The sequence below is a fragment of the Antedon mediterranea genome, chromosome 11, assembly GCF_964355755.1.
Source record: "Antedon mediterranea chromosome 11, ecAntMedi1.1, whole genome shotgun sequence".
Lineage (NCBI taxonomy): Eukaryota > Metazoa > Echinodermata > Crinoidea > Comatulida > Antedonidae > Antedon > Antedon mediterranea.
In genome coordinates this window covers 5,802,096-5,822,933 of record NC_092680.1, presented here as the reverse complement: position 1 = coordinate 5,822,933, position 20,838 = coordinate 5,802,096, and the positions used below count along the sequence as shown (strand labels likewise).

General features: G+C 33.2%; 1 protein-coding gene across 2 annotated transcripts; it reads right to left on the bottom strand.

Moving 5' to 3' along the window:
• Positions 1 to 745: 745 nt before the first annotated feature.
• LOC140062126 (uncharacterized) lies at positions 746 to 18,558 on the bottom strand. Of its 2 annotated transcripts, XM_072108184.1 has the most exons (25): positions 18,536 to 18,558; positions 16,492 to 16,665; positions 16,272 to 16,367; positions 15,597 to 15,707; positions 14,882 to 15,089; positions 14,654 to 14,797; positions 14,360 to 14,432; positions 13,584 to 13,702; positions 13,152 to 13,231; positions 12,470 to 12,621; positions 11,624 to 11,786; positions 11,179 to 11,280; positions 10,399 to 10,616; positions 9,530 to 9,674; positions 8,788 to 9,027; positions 7,844 to 8,335; positions 7,198 to 7,387; positions 6,602 to 6,690; positions 5,981 to 6,037; positions 5,467 to 5,623; positions 5,055 to 5,224; positions 4,841 to 4,940; positions 4,230 to 4,307; positions 3,129 to 3,143; positions 746 to 1,876 (listed from the first exon to the last, which is right to left on the bottom strand). In XM_072108184.1, the coding sequence occupies exons 2-25, from the start codon at positions 16,609 to 16,611 to the stop codon at positions 1,548 to 1,550; spliced, it is 3,648 nt and encodes a 1,215-aa protein (XP_071964285.1). In that variant the 5' UTR covers positions 16,612 to 16,665; positions 18,536 to 18,558; the 3' UTR covers positions 746 to 1,547. The 2 variants fall into 2 exon arrangements, with proteins under 2 accessions (XP_071964285.1, XP_071964286.1); XM_072108185.1 differs by lacking the exon at positions 3,129 to 3,143.
• Positions 18,559 to 20,838: the final 2,280 nt, after the last annotated feature.

Below are 20,838 nucleotides of genomic sequence, written 5' to 3'. Positions count from 1 at the left end.
ATAATATTTCCAGATGAAATACACATGTGATGCATATACAGATGTTAGTTCAAAACATGTAGTGAAAAAACATAGGTGTTATCAGCTATTGTTCAAGGTGTTATTACATAATGTGACGAAAATACAGGTGTCAATTTAAAACACAGGTGTTGTCAGCTATTGTTCCAGGTGTTATTACACATGTGATGAATATACAGGTGTTAATTCAAAACATGTAGTGAAAACACAGGTGTCATAAGCTATTGTTTCAGGTGTTATTACACATGTGACGAATATATACAGGTGTCAATTCAAAACATGTGGTAAAAACACAGGCGTCTTTAGCTATTATTCCAGGTGTTATTACACAGGTGATGAATATATACAGGTGTCAATTCAAAACATGCGTTAAAAACACAGGTGGGTTTAGCTATTATTTCAGGTGTTATTATACAGTACATATGCTTGTTACCATCTCTTATATCATTCCAATCTTTACCTGCGACCTTAATGAGCTTGGTTAGATTTTTATAAGTGTAAGACAGACTATAGAATTGCTCGCAATGATAGAATCGTAAGTAGAGAGGAAAAAAAGGACTTAAAATGCATAATTATATCTAAATCATTCATTCAGGCTATGAATAATCATTAGCACCTTACTCACAAATTGTTTTGAAAGAAAAAAATATATGAGAAATTTGTGTTCTATCAGGTTTTAAAGTCTTTTAGAACACCATAAATAAAACAATTATATTTAAATGTGTCATCTGATTTGTTATAATTTATTGTATACTTTTAAAATTACAGTTTAATACATATTTTCATGCAAGTGTGTATTCTCCATACTCAATAATAGGGAGTTTTCGATTTCATGATGTGTGCCAGTTGATTGTCGAGTAAAAAAAAGTAATTCTGCCCATGCCCAGAAACACGAGCATGCCCAAAATGATTTTTTTTTACTTGACATATTAGTGGTGTGCAGTTAAAACTCCTATTTTAGATTTGAAATGGCTGTATTTTAAACATTGAAACAGATACATCAATTTTAATACTACTATTTCAGACCACACTCAACATTGCTGTGCACAGCAGTATTATAACCTCTGTGACCTTATATGCAAATTCTCTAGAAATCTGTTGTTTCTTTAGCTTTAAAATATGTACACGATGTTTTCAATATCTTAAATTAAAACTTTTTGAACCAAATTTTACACACAAAATATCACAAATTGTATGTCTCCTGGGAGACATTAACCACGCCTAAAATTTTTTTTTCTTGCGTATTTTGCGTAAAAACTTTCTTAATATTTATGAAGACATTTTTAATTCTGTTACAAAATCCACTTACATATAAACACACTAATTTTTGAAAAACTACATACATACAAAAAAAAAACATCCGAGAAGCCATGAATTTGTAAGAAGCATAGGCACAACTGCTTTTCTGTATACTACATTTGTACAAAGAGGGGTGAAAATCTAGCAAATAATAAGAGTTCTCTCTGGCCAAGAACCACATTTTATACAAGCATTCTAAACAATGCCGAAATTAATCGGTATTTTCAAATTTAGCTTCCCCAGCCATACGTTCCTTTATTACCGTACGTACCCTTATTACCCTGGGTGGCGGATGTTTGCGAGCGTTGCGTCGATCCACCTTGTCCATCGCTATGCATCTGATGGGGAAGGATGTGTGGTTGTTGCATCATGGGTACAAACGGGCTGTGAGTATGAGCATAAGGTGATGGATTTATGTGTCCTCCTTGACCGGCCCCAGCAAGTGGGATGTTGAAAGGTGGCGGAGTGCCATGGAAACTCTTTGAATCAAAACCAGTATGTGTCTTGTTTGTGTATGAAGAACCAGTTAAATCTGATGGCCCAGAAGATGATGTTACAGCTGAAAAGAAAAGAGATTAAATTAAAGCATAAAAATATAATAAAGTTCATAAAATACAGTAAAACACCATCTATTAAGGGACGCATTCCTGTGAAACAAACAAGGGCCAATATGCTGAACACTAGGAACGACCCTAATAAGGGGACATTAAATTGGGTTCACTTTTCATTCAAACTTTAGAAACTTGAGTGCAAACAAACTATTCAGCCTTATCTCTACTACTGTTTAGTAGTAACTTATATACGGACAGTATGGCAATTGCCACTGAAGTCTGTAGCATCCCATGAAATCATATGCTACATAATCATGCTACACTTATAAATAATGAAATATTTACTAACAGTCAACTCTCCCAATACCGTACAGTATATCTTTAAGCTGGCCCAATATTATATATCGTTGGGCCTGTCCAAAACTCCCCCGGTGCCCGAATACAATTTTACAAAATTGTAACCATTGTTGACAGCTTGTGGTATTGGGAGAATTGGTTGACTATTTTATGACAATAAAACAAAACATTGTTGTAACGGAATGTTAGTAGTCAACAGTCCTATTAAATCATGCTAATTTTAAAATAATAATTTTATATTTAATCATATTAATATAATAACATTTTCATTATTATTATTAGTGTTAATATGTTTATCCCTTGCAAATGTTACGAAATGCATTTATTTTTTTTAGTAAAAATATTAAATAAAAAAACACAGACAACACAAAACAAATATCCGAAAGGTTAGCACTGTTAGTTTACTTTGGTCTGCAAGATTCTTTTCAGAGATCTACAGTAGAACCTTAATTTTATGTAGGGAAAAATTTCATCTTAAAATTTTGTTTAGCAATATTGCTAATAAAACTGATGTTTGAATCAAGAAACATAGTTTTCTATAGTATATTTTGCTACACAATTGTAGAAATGTGTAGCAAGAAGACTTTACTTACAGCATGTAGGTGGTCACTAGCTAGGTCTATACTATCTAGGCCAGGCTAGTAGGCTTAGCTAAACGCGAGGCCTAACTAAAAAAGTAGATGCAGGTTGCACAATGTTTAAATAAAGTGTTATAAATAATGTTCTTGTATTTTCTATCAATAAAATCTGTCGCTGCTGTAGGGTCAGGGTACGTAAATATGAGGTTCTACTGTATTAACTATAGTATTTAAAAGTAATTGGTTTAAAGAATTATTTTGATTTTCAGTTTCTTGGCAGCACTAAGTTAATGTTAGTTTCATTGATAGACATGCAGTAAATTACCTGAATTTCTTCCCACTGTGAAAAACATGGAAAAAACATGCAAGAATTAGATACCACAGCAAACATTAGTATAACGTTCTGTCTACACTATCAACTTTATGAGACAAAAAAATGTGATGAGCCCATATATGGCCATGATGATGTCATATCACTACCATATTGAAGGATACCACTACCATATTTGAGCATATCACTACCATATTTGAGCATATCACTACCATATTTGAGCATATCACTACCATATTTAAGCATATCACTATTATATTTGGGCACATCATACATTTTTTTTTTACTAGTTTGATATTGTAGACAGAGCTAAACACATTGAAGTTGGCACATACTAAAAACATAATGACAAACAAACACTACAAAATCTGAGTTTATGTTACCATGAACATTGGCTGTGTGTCAGCGTAGCAAACATTTTATAAAATTAATTTTTTAGACAGGAAATTATCACTTATACTAATAGCACATTAACATTGTTATCAACCATTGCTATTGTGTGTACATTTATAAACACAGCAGAGAAGTTAATCGTGTTATTTAATTAATATTCAATTCAGTTGTAAAGTGTTCAATATATAAAGCAGTGTCAAGGACAAAGTAGTAGTAGTTTCAAGATTATACTACAGAGAAATGAATTATTGTGAAATATTGTATTTAAATGAGGTTTTTAAAGATATAATTTACATTACTATTTAATAGTATCAAGTTAAAACACACAAAGTGAAATTTTGAACCCGTATAGCATAATTGTAAACTTGATAGCCTATTCTCAGTACTATAATTTGTTTCTGGACAGTTTGTGAAGATACAGTAAAGGAAATGACACGCATTCAATAACAAGAATCTTTCATTGATTAGTCAGATGTTTTGCTTTAATTTGACGTAAATTGTACTTCAATTCCGTTCATTGAGAACAATGTTCTGAATGTACAGAGAACTACAATTTACGTCAGCAACAAATCTGACCAATTAACTCCATAATGCATGATACTTAGCAGCGTTTTAAATCATCCTATTCATTTTTAAAAACCCACCTGAAATTACCACTGAAAATACATGAATTAGAATATGGTTAGTATATTATCAGCTTACCTGTATTTTTACTTTGTGTTTGCGAAACTCCTCCATACCCAGTTTTGAAATCTTGTGTCGCCGATAGATCATCATAACCTAAAAAGAATTACATAATCACAAAAGAATTTATAATTTCGTAGAAAATAAAAAATTTAAATTTTCAAGTCGAGATGAACATAAAGTACTAGCATGTTATTGAAATAGAAAACTATAAACAGAAGCTTAAATCATTTTGTTAGTTTAATCTCAATCAGAAAATACAGAAGTATTCCTCAAAAATTATTCAGAAGAACGAAAGTATATAAATACATCATATTGAGATATTGTTTTTATCTAAAAAAATTAATATTGAAATGTTTATTTTTTTATACATATGCAGATAAGAAAGTTGCTGGATCTGCACAAATTTTATATTTTAAAGAGTGACATTGTAGGGCCGTTTCTAGAGGTTGAACTGTATACTGTCTACACTATCAAAGTTTATGTGACAAAAAAATGTGATGTGCCCATATATAGACATGATGATGTCATACCACTACCATATTTGGGCATATCACTACCATATTTAGGCACAAACTAGTTTGATAGTGTAGACAGAGCTTAAGGAACACAACACAGCCATTACATACCTGTGGCAAATGTGGTATGAGAATTGTGTTGGCCGTATGTGCTATGTTGAAAACCTGTGTGTGGCGTAGTTCCAGATTGTGATCTAGTTGCTTGGGGAATCTGGAAAAAAAGAAAAGAAAGAGACAATACAGTTTGAAAGCAGATAAATAATATACACATAAATTATGAATACAATGTACATAACCTTTATGACAATAGGATAATAATTCTCACCATATTTGTGGGAAACATTGCCGCAGCTGGCGTATACTGTAATCCTGGGACTGGGCCTGCCAATCCTGCCGGATAAAATGGGAACCCTCCGTAGCTGTAGCCGGGAGGAACTGTGGGGTGGAATGATGGCTGCTGTTGTGCTGTTTGTGTTTGGTGATGATTTGTTTGTCCTGAAGATAAAAAACAAATAAATACATTAATTATCCACATTTCAGTGTTAAAAAAACTTTCTGTACAAATATTCACAATTTTGTTTACATGGTCCATTCTAAGGACCATACTACTATGTACTATATATTTTATTTTTTACTATATATTAACACAAAATAAAACAATTAGAAAAGCAGTTTAAATAGGAAATTTGAATTTTTTTTTTTATTAATTAAAAAAAATGTAGGAATACAAAATTTACCTTGTTGTTGTGTTTGTTGCTGTGTAGCAATTGTTGCTACGGGAGATGAGGCATCCGTCCTCCCAAACTTATTTGCTTCCGTCACCGAGTAAGGTGTAGTGCCTAAGGAACCTGCATCACGACCTGCAGCCAGCGCCGCCGTCTGCTGTGGTTGAAACTGGTCAAAAAGAATGACATATTTACATTTAAAGACTTATTTTCAACCAGGTACAGTCAGGAGTTGATCTCATTTGGTCTCTTACTGGGACTCAAGTCAAGTGTCTTATGTGTCCACACGGCGACCTAACTCCATTGGTTTTACCCCAATAAAAACTCTATTAACAGACCACTGTTTTATCTAATATGTAATGACTATGATCTAAAAAAATGTAATGTTATATATATCAGGTATGTTTGTCAGTGCTACACTGATAATGAGATCATCAGATTTCAGAAAAATGCGCAATTTTTATCATCATCCAAACATACCTGGCATAACATTATTAAGTTTGACTTAATATTTACATATACTTACAAGTGTCATTCTGGATTGTAACATCATTGCATCATCAAGATTAAAATATTGTGGAGCCTAGAAAAAATTAAACTAAATCATGAGAATACAAACTAATTATAAAAAAATGTGATGTGCTCATATATGGACATGATGATGTCATCAAGTCCATATTTGGGAAAATCACTACCATGTTTGGGCACATCACACTTTTTTTGTCAAACTAGTTTGAAAATGTAGACAGTGCTTCATACACTATTGTCTTTAACACTAGATAAATAATCAGTATTAATTATATTGGAGAAATACGACATGAAAAAAATGTAATGTGTAAAAAAATTTTATAATAATAATGCTAATCAGATTACTAAAAGAAATCCTCACATACAATTTATAAAGTATATTAGGAGACCTCAAACTTTGTCATCATTTAAGCATTTTCAATATAAATTGATTTTTACTTATTGTCCTGGATTGAGCATTTATACAATTATAAAATTGGTTTTAATATTACTACTTACTCTTTACTTAGTTTCAAGGAAAATCATGCACATAACATAATTCTTAAAATGATCATACTATCTCCAATTCTAAGCTTTAATTATATATGAATAAAGCTTTAAAAAAAAAACAATCACTTACATAAGCATTGACAAGTAGTGGATTATGCATCAGGTACTGATTCGGTAGAAGAGGCGGCATGCCAGGTGGCAGATTTGGTGCAGCTTTTGCTGAAAAAGATAAATAAGCAAAAGGTTGAAAAATCAATTACACTAGTACAATGAAAAATAACATTTTTTATACTGTGTTACTAAAGCTCTGTCTACACTATAAAACTTGTTTGACAAAAGAAGTGTGATTTGCCCAAATATGGTAGTGATGACATCGTGTCCATATATGGGCACATTACATTTTTTTTGTCAAATAAGTTTGATATTGTAGACAGAGCTTACGGCATGGAAGAATCTTTCAAACAATAAAAAAACATTTTAATGAGCGAGCAGCCGAGCAGTTAAGACAGTAATACGTAGCCATAACATCAACAAGGGTTCGAGGCTCACTTGCTCCATGGTTTTGGTGGTATAGAACGAGTCTTCTCAGATATGGACTATAAATGGTTTATGTGCACTTTAAAGAACCTAGTACATCTTTCGGGATCATAGTATTATACTATACACTGGGCCCTCTGGGAGAACAGTCTTTGAAAGGCTACCCAGTATAAATAATAATATACTTACTTGTTGATGCCTGCGTTGTCCTTGTCGATGAAAGTAATGAGGAATTTGATGAGCTTATGTAACCAAGTGAAGAGGATGAGGTTGTACTGGCCGTGACTGGAGAGACTCCTAATGACGATGCTGATGGTAACGACACTTGTGATGGTACCATACCAGACGTGCCTCTAGCTATATGATTACTATTGTCCAACTGTACAAAATTCAATATATACAATCATCATATTTACTGTGCAGGACCTCATTTTTCGGCATAATCGCAAAATGATCCATTCATGTTGAGCAAAAAATAAAGCGGAGCCCGTCCATCTGTCTCGATTTAACAAGGACTGGGCGAGTACACTAAGGAAACCCCCCTACTCTAGGTTCTATGTATTTAGATCCAATTAAAAATGATTACGAGAGAATGGCATTTCCAGTTTATATTAAAAATATTTAAAGTAACAAAGTAAAGTAATTAAGAATGATTTATACCTGAATATTTTTTTATATAAATATTTTTGTTTGCTATGAATAATCATCATGTCTTTATGAATACCTAGTTATCAATGTCACATATTCTTTATGGCTATTGTTACAGTAGATATTAAATTAACGTAGAAAGGTAAACAAATGTACCTACAAACAAAGTTATCTTACTACTACCTACCCTTGCATCAAGTCCCATTTTACTAGATGACATTGGTGAAGTCTGTACACTTGTGTGCGTTGATGCGCTACTCGAGCTCATTTGGTTATTACCACTCAAACCAGTATTCAAAGAACTAGATCCTAGTGCAGAGTGGCTGGTAGATTGAGAAGTGTTCGTCAGACCACCCAGAGCACTGGCACCACCGCCAATACTTGTTGTAATTTTGCTATTTGCACTTGAAGAACTAAGAGACGAGGAACCAAAAGCACCTGTTCCTGTTAGACTACTTGGCACCGAGGTATTTAATCCTGAAGGAACCGTATTGGATAAGCCTTGATTATGGCTTCCAGGATTGATGCCTTTGCCATGGGCACTTGATGGCATGACAGTGTTCAGTCCCGAGACTGATCCCGACCCTGTGTATGAATCTGCTTTAACTGTAGGTCGCGAGTTGGCTAGTACACTCGCCCCTCCTGATGATTGGTCACTATTGCCATAAGAATTCTGACTCTGCAAAAATAAGTCATTGATTGATATAAACTTAATACTGATAATACATGGAAATCCACATTTCTGTGCTTGGAGGAAATCCATAATTATTTGTTTCAAATTTAAAACAAAAATCGATTTTACTCAATCAGTGGATACAGGTATGTTCCTCAATGTTCATTCAGAAGAACGAAAGTATTGATAACATCATTTTGAGTGATCATAATAGAATTTTCTTTTCATAGTGCAAATTAACACTGAAACAGAGAAGTAGCTATAGAAAGCTAAAGCTCTGTCTACACTATCAAAGTAGTTTGACAAAATGTGTGATGTATATATGGTAGTGATATACCCAAATATTGTAGTGATATGACATCATTGTGTCCATATATAGGCACATCACATTTTTTTGAGCTTAAGACTAGGTTCACATTCAAATTCAATAGATTCAAGCTTGTAGGGTAATAACTCACCGATCTTGAACCAAGAGATTGAGAGCCAGTAGAATAACCAGTTGCAGGCTGATGAAGAGCACTCGTTGATGAGAGTCCACTGGACGATAAGGTGGATGCGGCAGTCCTTGGCATTTGCGATTGTTGGTTAGCTGAGTATGCGTCAATAGACCCTTGGTTTTGTGGTTTCTGTGGGCTCATGTATGAATTTGGCTTTAAATCATTCTGATTTGGCAGAGGAATAACAACCGGAGTTTGTATCTGTGTGTAACAATATTAATTTTTTTAGTAAAAAAATATGTTACCTATAAAACTACTGTTTGAATTAAGAAAAATAAAATTAAAAAAAATGTTGTTGTTATTGTCAAATGTGTATCATTGTTTAATTATGGTGGGGTTTCTTTTCACATATAGTGACAATACAAATACAAATTAAATTAGATATTAAAAATGCATCTACAACTTCTAAATTTAAATTAGTATACAAGAACTATTTACTTTCAAGATATGATAAACAGATCGGATAATATCGTTTAAATAGAAATTGTAGCTTTGTTTTCTTTTATTTATAATTAGTTTATTTATATTTTTTTTTCTTTTTCGTATTCGTATTTAATAATGTTATATCTTGGGGTGGGTCAGACTTAAAAGTCTTTGTGACTTATATGACTCTCCCCCACATGATTACTTCATTGCATTTATTATCCTGTATGTATGTTATAATATTGTGGAAATGAAAATCAAATTGAAATTTATTAATTACCTTGTTTTGTGAGGTCTTATCTGTAATGGTTGTTTGTTCAAAGCCAAATGGTATGTGCACTTTCCCGGCATTATTTGTCGAGTACGACGTATCGCTCCTCTGAGATGGGTACGCATAACTACCTGATACACTATTGTCTTCAACACTAAAAAAACAAACGATATTAATAATAATGGAGAAATACGGCATACATGGCATGAAAATAATGTGTACAAAGAATGTATAAGAATAATGCTAATCAGATTAAAAAGAAATCCTCACATACATACAATTTATAAAGTATATTAGGAGACCTCAAACTTTGTCATCATTTAAGCATATTCTATATAAATTGATTTTTACTTATTGTCCTGGATTGAGCATTTATACAATTATAAAACCTTACATATTTTCATACCATGATTTAAAGCAATATAAATAATAATAATGAACAGAGTGTAAATGATAGAGAGATGAAATCAAACGATATTTGGCTACGCCTACCGTACTGGTATGAGAAAGAAAGACCTCTGGAAGCGTCATGCAAACACATTATTATTATTATTATTCAGGCAAAAGATACATTTTACAAAATATAATACAAATCAACAAAGGAGAAAATATAAAATCATAGTCACTAGCTGCCAGGAAAGCACAAACGTTTATTCATCCAGTAATTGGCGAGTTTGTTCTCGCTGTTGGATGAGTATGAAATACAAAAAAAAATAAAAGCAGCCTAAGCCACTGTCACCAATTAGGTGTACCTCCATTGGTCCAGCAGTGGACCGACCATGGGCCTGTTCAGTCTTAGTTATTTGCCTGGGATAAGTTGGTTTCAAAGGCCCAGGTATAATCTTAACTGAAATGGGTTTTAAGTAGTGTAATCTCACCTATAAACTGCTTTTTGCGTTATTCCTGGTGGCATTGAATTACTGACTGGTAATGTTGAAGGCGGCGCTGCAGATGGTACAGATGATGATGACGGTATCGAGATTCCAATGCCGAATCCTGATGATTGGTCACTATTCATGTCCATAACACCAAATTGTACATCCAATGCTCCAATCCCACGAGTTGACCCTGGCATCTCTACTGCTGATGCCGGAATCTGAGAAACATGAATTAGATTCATTCAGTTTTTGTATAACGGCTGAAAATTGTTATTTCCATAAAAAAGAAAGAAAACTTCATTTAAATTGTCAACCAAGATAAATATACACCAATACTATGAAAATATCAAATAAAAAGTTAAATAAAAATGTGAATTTTGTGACTATTTATTTCTTTCTTTAAACTGGTTCACCTCTTCAGTACAAGACTGAGGGCCTAGTAGACATGTCGCACAAAATAATAAAAAAAAAATACCCAAAACATATACAAAAACTATCTATCTATCTTTTAACTTGTATTAATGACAAGTTTTTGATCAACAATCATCAAGGAGTACATAAGCATTACTTGTATCAGATATGAATGAAAAGATGGTATCATGACAACCATGGAGATGATAGGTTTTCAAATGAGGTGTCAGAGGTTATCATCATTTACAAGCAATGATCTGACTTTGATGATAGTGATTTTGACGGTACTGATAATAATCATGACAGCGATAATGGCAATTTTAATAAAATACTGATAATCATGGTTAAAGAATGCAGGTGTGCACATACCTTTGATGGCGGAGGCAGTTTCTTTCTTGTTGATTTTACTTGGTTAGAAACCGGTGTAGGCCGTTGCTGCTGAATACCTACTTGTTGTACGGGTACGACAATCTACAAAATAAAAGGACAGTGTTGCTAGATAAGACTTTCCAAAAATGTTTTAATTTACTAAAATAACGCAGTAGAACCTTACTAAGGGGACACCTTCCGGACCGAAGAACATATACTCCTAATAGGAGTTTCTCCTGAATAGGTTTGGCTTTAGGGTTAAAACATATATTTCGTTTTTTTCCCACAGGAAAGTGTTCCCTTTAAGGCGCGTCTTAAAATAGGTACTACTGTATTGTCTTGTAGTATTTGCTGTACGTCAAGTCGAATATGTAAGCTTTTGATTTTAGTGTCATTTACTGTATAAGTTAAATGTTTTAATGTGGTATTACAAATAACAATTTACCTGGTCATGTTGTTTATTTGCGTGTGTCTGAGACTTCATTTCTACAAATGGTGTAAAGACATCTGTTTGCGGCCTTGATGGTGGTTGGATTGATTCACCCACTGATGGTGAAGTAGATGACATAGAACCAGGTACCTTGCCTAACAATGTTGCCAGATCAATGCTATAACAAAATTACATCAATAATTAATATCTTTTGTTCAAGACTCACTCGCACCATGGTTCTGGAGGTAGAATGCATCTTCTCGGATAAGAACTATAAACCGTAGGTCCAGTGTACACATCTGGCTTATGTGCACTTTAAAGAACCTAGTACATCTTTCGAGACGAGTAGGAGGTTACCCCGGTGTACTAGTTCACACACAGTCACTGAAAAACCATAGCCAAACTTATATATACACTGGACCCTGTGGGAGAACAGTCTTAGACTGAAGAGGCTACCCAGTATAAAGAATAAATAATAAGTACATATACTATATATAATATGTTAATAAAACACTGCTAATAAACAAAACTACGCTCTAAAATTACTTGTATCAGATATGAATGAAAAGATGGTATCATGATAACCATGGAGATGATAGGTTTTCAAATGAGGTGTCAGAGGTTATCATCATTTACAAGCAATTACATTAAATTAATTTTAAATAAACCTAATTCATATGACCTACAGTTCAATTTTTGTAAAACTGTTTACACCAGACTTGAAAAAAAGTAATTTGACCAATCACAAGCAATGGATTATTCAAACTGTTGCTTGTCATTGGTCAATGCTTGTGTTGCGCTCACGCCCTATCTTACATCCTAATAAGAACCAAGCCGATAGTATGATCTGCTCGCACTAACCTTTGTGACATTGGTGGCTGAGAGCCTGGTGCCGATATAGTACTTGATACAACTGCAGAATCCATACTAGGAGTGTACACTGGTGGAGATGACTCTTCTTTAAATGTTGAAGAGACTGTTGTACTTGGGGTAAACACCTGTGATTTGCTTAGCTATAAAACAAAATAATTATGCATTTATAAACAATACCTCTTAAACATTTATGCCAGATACTAATAGGCATATTGATTGGTTTTAGTTGTTTTAACATTGCAATGAAAATGAGCTTGTATCAGATATGAATGAAAAGATGGTATCATGATAACCATGGAGATGATAGGTTTTCAAATGAGGTGTCAGAGGTTATCATCATTTACAAGCAGCAATATCTACTAAAGAAGTCTAAATGGTATAGTGACATGGTATAATGATTTTCGTACTGATTTTGATTATGACAATATGCAAGCATAACAAGTTTGCGGTACACCACACATATTAGTTGTGAAAGGTTTTTTGAGATTCTCGACGTTTCAATCAATATACTTTGATTGTCCTCAGAAGTGATCGTCTCTCCTTTTTAGAACTAATATACTCTTTGAAAAAAGATCATTAAGATCTTGAGCTATCTCTATTTTCACTAATATTAAATAACATGCCCTCTGTTGAAATGAAATCTCACTACAAAATATTTAAATCAACTTACGTCGCCAGTCCAATCATCAATTCCCCAATCATCAGCTGGTTGGTTTACTGAAGGTTTTGACTTTGGTACACCATCCCACGCTATAAAAAACATAATGGTAGATATTATTAATGATCAGGCTGCTTTGTACTATAATAGTACACTTTACAAAGAGAGTTTTTTTTTCCAAAGATTAGCTTTTAAAAGATTTAAAATGTTATTGGTATTGATAAATTGTATGATAGTTTTAACTATTTTCAGTTCTAAAATCTAAATAATTGAAAAATATTTTATTCATTTGTTCTCTCAGCCTGTTAGGTTAGTGGATGTTTTTATTTATATTGGCTATGTGTTAAAAATAAAATTAAAAGTGTAACAGCATGGGTGAAAATTTATTTTGTTTTTCTGAATCGATACACCTCAGGAAAATATCTACTACTGGTAACTACTCACTTGAAGCTGTGAAATTACTGGCATTGCTTCTACTATTCCTTAGATCTGATGTTTTTGGTGGATTGGTCCAAACATTATCACCCGGTTTTGCCCCTGTAAATGCATCTCCTTCAAATGTTCTGAATGAAAACAAACAGCGTTTTTCATCATATATACTATATCACTAAATTTACATGCAAAAAATATGGACAGCATTGGGTGTGTGCTTTCATGATATAATGCATTTGATACTACTGTTAAGCTCTGTCTACACTATCCAGCTATGTTACAAAAAAAATGTGATGTGCCCATATATGGACATAATTATGTCATACCGTATTTGGGTATACCGCTACTATATTTGGGCACATCACACTAGTTTGATAGTGTAGACAGAGCTTTAACAACCAAGCAAAAACCATGCCCATAAATATAAAACAAAATAATTATGCATTTGTAAACAATACCTCTTAAACATTAACGCCAGATACTAATAGGCATATTGATTGGTTTTAGTTGTTTTAGTGCAATGAAAATGAGCTTGTATCAGATATGAATGAAAAGATGGTATCATGATAACCATGGAGATGATAGGTTTTCAAATGAGGTGTCAGAGGTTATCATCATTTACAAGCAATATCTCAAAATGAATACCTTTTTACACCATTCAATAGTGTAGTATTATAGAAAGGTTAGTACTATACTACACTATATCATAACTTATGAATTAAATAAATCATATAATTAACCAGTATGTAGTAGAGCTCTTTACACTGTAACATTACAAGATAACTTACCCAAATTTAGAGTTTGTAAAAGACCTCGAGCTCCCTCTACCCCCTCGTCTTCCTCCACTGCCATTCATGTGATCTAAAAAGATCATATATAATGATAACAACATTTTTAGATATAATAATTTATATCAATAAATAATATCATTTTGTGTTAATCCATTTATACCTATATTCACCACTATAAATAAACGGACGCAAGACTACCACAAGCTCACTCTGGGATATAAGCTAATGATTCATGTTTGTGTGTGAACAGGCCGTTATTATTATAATTAGTTAATAGACTGAAACACATACCAAATCTTCTTCCTCGTCCTCTACCAGATTCATTCCTGTCTCGTCGTTCATTGCCAAAACCACCTCGGTCATTGCTAAAGCCTCGATCCCCACCAAAACTTTGGTCATCATTGTCTCGACTTGATCCATTTTCTCGACCACGCCCTGCGACAAGGAAATTATCACAAATTATTGGAAGACAAAGGTTCTCTAAAAAGGATGGGTGGACTGTCAAAAACTATAAATTACCTCTTGCCATACGTGGTGGTACTCGACCACGACCTCTGCTCGACCTTCCTTCTCGTGACTTTCCATCTTTAAAATCTTCCCTGTCTCCCCGATCACCACGATCCCTCTTGTCGGACTTTTCTTTAATGTCTATAGTGGAATCACTCTGTTTATTTGACTGTGTATTTTGTGATTTGCTTTTCTTACTGCTAATGGTTTGCCACTCATTCTTAATAAAGAAAAAATAAACATTATTAAAACTTTAAACTCACATTAATAGTTACAACTGATTGAGAATAAATACACTGCCAACACAACGCTGCACCACAAATTTGTTTTCGCAATTTTATTACTTGTATCAGATATGAATGAAAAGATGGTATCATGACAACCATGGAGATGATATGTTTTCAAATGAGGTGTCAGGGGTTATCATCATTTACAAGCAATATTGTGATCAGGTTTTCTTTAGTGTGAACAGGTATTAGAAACCCAGTTCTTCTAGTACATTAGATATTAACTTATGAATAAAAATAAACAACTTCCAAGTATGCTAGAAAAACAATAGACTTAAAACCCTGAATTGTGAAACTACATTTTGTATGACATGGTATGATTTTGATTGCCTAAAAATGTGCAGCATGATATGTAAGATGTTAAATAATACTGTAAATAAAACTCATTGTACTCAGGACTAAAACTTCTCTTTGATGAGAAAAAAAAAAAGTGTACTTACCGAATCATCAGCACTTTCAATTAGTGCTACGATAGCCTGTTCTGTTTGGTAATTACAATCATAAAGGGCTGATAAAATAGCTTCCTCGCTTTTACCAGTGACATCCATAATCTATAAATACAACAAGGTGTCATTAACAAGGTTTTAAATGTGTAATGTGTTTGTATGTCTAGGACATGTACTGAGGATGACGGTTCAGCACAGTACAGTAACCTGATTGACTGACTCTATCTACACTATCAAACTAGTTTGCCAAAAAAAAATGTGATGTGCCCATATATGGACATGATGTCATATCAGTACCATATTTGGGCACATCACACATTTTTTGTCAAACTAGTTTGATAATGTAGACAGAGCTTCAAACTTTCAATGGATTCAGAATCCGATAAGACAGATAATCGGATATGAAGCTTTCGATTTGAGAAGACCCAAGAATGCCATTGGGATGTGTCGATTCCTCTACACAGTTTTGTTATATTTTAGGCCCAGATGACCAATCATTATAATTACTGTACATCAGTATATTATATATAATTAAGGAGACAATTATAATAATGAGATAGTTTATTACAAAAAAATTTTTAAAAGTTGCAAATTGGTATTGAAAAACAAGACATCTTTTCATATATTATAAATAAATATTATTACAAAAAGTTTAATTGTACACGGTACCTGTTGAACTTGTTTATTTACTTCAACACTTTTATCACTACCAACATCAGATGATAACATTTGGGCCATTCGTAATTGATCTGGTGTTGCCTGCATCTAAAAACATACCATATCATTAATAAGCTGTGCCTAGTTTAAGCTGAATGACAATTACATCAGCGACTGAAGTTGAATTTGGTAACAAGTTCACCTGCCTATATTATGATCAAAATAAACTCACCTTTTTACTTGATGGTGACTCGGAAACCGTTACAGACTTAGCAGCCGTGTGTGTTGTGTTTTTATCTGATGTGTTTTTGTTTTTCCCACCCCCTTTTGTATTTGCACGTGTAGCTCCCATTTTTGTTTGTCCTATACAGGTATATACAAAGCAATGTATATACAAAATTAGAATCTGTAAACAAAGATACTCTAGTTAGATTTTACCCCTTCAATCAATTCATGTACAAATTATACTAAATATTTAGAATATGAAAGGAATACAATATTGTCAGATACAAGATAACTTTATTGTCAAATATTTCAGCGAAAGATTTGAAATTGGTTTTTCTCATGGTAACTTAATATAAAAATAGAATGAAATCAGTAAAATGTTAAAACACAAAGTGAAACACACAGTACAGTAAAATATACAGATTAAAATGCATATACATGATTTACAAAATACAAAAATTAATAAGAGGATAAATGCCATTAGGTGTTCCCAGGTGTTCGAAAATACAATTATTTGTGCTTGTCGTCATAGTAGAAAAATACTGTTGCAAAAACACTACATGAAAAAGACTTTCAACTTTGAATATTATACTAAAAACTGAAAATAGACAATCACGTGCAAAAGTTCATCAATAAGTAACCAATATTTCAAAATAGCTACTCTCGCTGCGATTGGGTACAACCTTTATAACACCCAATGAAAACAATTTAGGTCGCAATGCACTAATTGGCAGAGGTCCACAACCTGAATTAGCCATTCTATTAAAATTGAATTTCATCATTGTGTCCAACCTGCAGTTAACCTAAAGCTGTCTTCACATTATGACTGGGTGGAAGTAAACTTGATTGACCCATAGAGATATTACAGTTCACTATAATATCTTTATGATTGACCTCTACGATTGGGTACATTATTTATAAAACCAAGATCGAAATCTTCACATTAAAGGTGGATTTCCATTAAATGTAATTTATAGCTTTAAATGTCAGAAAAGTTTCAAGTAAACTTTATTGGCTACATTTAATTCTGATTTTAGAATTCATGTTCACTTCAAATCATTTGTGGAACAATCATTGGTTATTGTGTTGAAAAATGAATTATTATATTAGTTAAGATCGACAGTCATAAAGCATTATAATGATTGGGCTAGACAGTCATGTCTAGGTATTATAAATAATGATACGCTCCAAACAAAAAGCTGCTCCTTACAGTTTACTATGTTCATGTAGAGTTTAAGCATAGAAGAATGGAGTTAAGCTGATCCGAATCAATTATTGGTTAAATCTACCTCCTGTGACGTAACTCTGATATTTTTGATAGGTTTAAAATCATTTCATTATCCTAGTATTAACTTTAATTCCGATAGGTTTCAGAATGTATCATTTACACAAGCGATACAAAAATATTCCCACGATACATAGAATTATGAATATATTGTTTATTGGATGGTTTTTTTTTAAACACAGAACAAGCTACAGTAAAGCGCAAGAGCCTATACCTTTATACCCACATCCAATAAGTTGTAAGGAGCTAACCATAGGATATCCTTCTATAGGACCTCGGTAGGCCCTCTCTTTTCTCCTGACTGAATGAATAGAAAAAAGTTACCCCATCAAATTTGATTTAATCAAATTTAATATATAAATTTGAAACAAGTCTGGCCTTCCTTAGCAAACTTTAGCTCATTATGCTGTTGAAAATTATAAAAAAATGCTATCTATAACTTGTGTAATGAAAAAAAAATGTGTATCCTGTGCAGTGTGCAAAAAAGACGTAGGCCTACCACACCAACACACCTCACTCAGCTGAGCTGTGAAAGGCAGACAAAAACATTCACAAAACGCAGCCATGTGACGAAATGCGGTTAACTTTGTATACGATTATAGGATAAAATATTCAATATCTTTGTTATTTAGATACATAACCTTAATTTATAAGCATATTATGATTCTTCAAACATTTGAGAATTATACAAGCACTAAATAATGTTTAAACAAATTGAAGGAAATAAACAAACATAATGTGAAAAAATTGTCTTTCTAAACCTTACCTGCTTCTCACAAAACTCACAAAAGCATTATCACGTGACTAATCTACAGCCATTAGCGCGGGCGCACTTCCGGGCATGACGTCACATATATGACCTCTGTGTTTTGACGTTGTTACGTTTATAATGAATCACTGATAGGCCTATTCATAGTCTATATTAATAAATACATTCATTATATAGGCATATGTTTAATAAACCGAATTCAATTGAATGTTTTTAAACTTGGACAAGATTAAAGCGTAATTTAATAATTCTCTATTTTTGTTATTTTGAATTTAAAACTACAACGTAAAATTAAAAAATGACCACATAAACAGTACTTTTTCAACATTTTTTTTTCTTTTTTATCTCTATTTTACATCATTCATTCCTATATAAATAAATTAATATTAATAAACATGTTTTAATTGCACAATTTGTGAAAGGCATACAAATAATTACAACCAAAGACATTGATGGACCTTATATACAAAAAGGAATAGAAGAAGAAAAAAGTACTAAAGTTTGTTTACTTGTTTACTACTGTATATAGTTTTAATGTATTGATATTTTTAATGTTTTATATATTGTATGTGTTTTTAAGCATCAAGGAAAACCAATTTCATGTTCGCCTTGTTGTGTTCATGACAATAAAGAAAAATCTTATCTTATCTTATCTTATCTTATCTTATCTTATTTTTCGTCGCCTTATTCTGTGTGTGTGACGTGTTCATGTGATGATTGTAATTTTGTAGATATCGCCCTCAATATGTTCTCCAACACACGCAGTGCGTAGTATCTTACCAACACGATAAGAAGATTGTGTTTATTCTGATATTCATACTTCTCATTAGACGGGCAAGCGAAATATACAATTCAAATCCCTATTTAAAACACACTATTGGTCATACTATGAACACATTTTTAAATGTTAAAACTTTCAGAATTGAATCGTGGTAGGCAACCGTACTGCACAGAGTTCTGAAAATGAATAAAGAGGATACAGCGGCATCTATTGATTTTTACATTTTGATGATTAATCTTTGATCACTATCAATTATCATCCTGTGTAAAACACACACTTTTTTAAAGTTACAAAACCCTCACTAAATGAATTAGTGTCCATTGTATACATTTTAAAAGTCACTGTCGTGTAAGGTATTATCAGTCAGATAGGCCTGCAGTCCGAACTCTCCTCGGACTCAATGAGGTCCAAAAGGCCCCAATTTTCGATTATCAATCAAGGAAGACACACGCCGAGTGCAGGTTGGTTTTTGTTGAATGGTCTACACATCTATTAGTATTTAAAAGACGTTTAGAAGATCGGTCGTGTACGTATAAAAATGTTTGATGTTGGGGTGTTCCTGTACTACCGGTCTTGTGACCCTTCGGAATTGTTTCAACCATGGAACTATAATAGTTCCATGTTTCAACAAAGTGCATAGGCAGGGTGAAAATTGGGATGGTGTGAGAATTGCAATGAAAGAAGGGAGGACAATTATAGCACTTCTCCTAAGTAGTAGGCCTATAGGCACTGGGCCCTCCTATTTCGAAAACCGGCATCCGCCACTGAATTTTGCACGAGAAAATGTGTATTTATGTAATATCTGACCACACTAACACGATTGCAGAATTCAAAGTGGGAACGGATTATTTGTAGCGATGGAAACGCAAATCGCTGTATTATCATTTAAGCTAGCAGCTCATGTTTATTTAGAGCTAGATATGAAGTTAACTGTAAAAATTCTATAAATAATTATGGCCTTCGATCGTCAACCAGTGAGTCGTACCGGATCACGGCTGGGGACAGGCAAATTTCAACAAACAAATCAGATGTAGGCCAGCCTAGTTTAAGTTCACAATTTTAACCCCAACCCCACACTTCCCCACCTGAAACCACGACTGATTTGAATGTGAGGGTATAACGACAAATATTGACGGCGAATAGAACTAGAATGTGTCAGGCATATAATTTGTAAGAGACCTTTTACTATTGGTTTTATTTATATACATGCGCGTAAAGTGAGCCTATGAAAAAAAGGTGCAAGTTCAATTTAGCTTCTATTCCTTGATTCTCACTGGGACGCAACGCAAGGACGTAAGCGTAACTCAATCGAGTTGACCAATGACGACCGACGGTTTGAATAATCCATCGCCTGTGATTGGTCAAGTTAATTGCGTTGCGCCTACGTCCTTGTATTGTGTCCTAGTGGGAACCAAGATTTAAAGGTCTGTCTACACTATCAAACTTTATGTGACAAAGAATGTAATGTGCCATATATGGACATGATGATGTCATATCAGTACCATATTTGGGCATATCA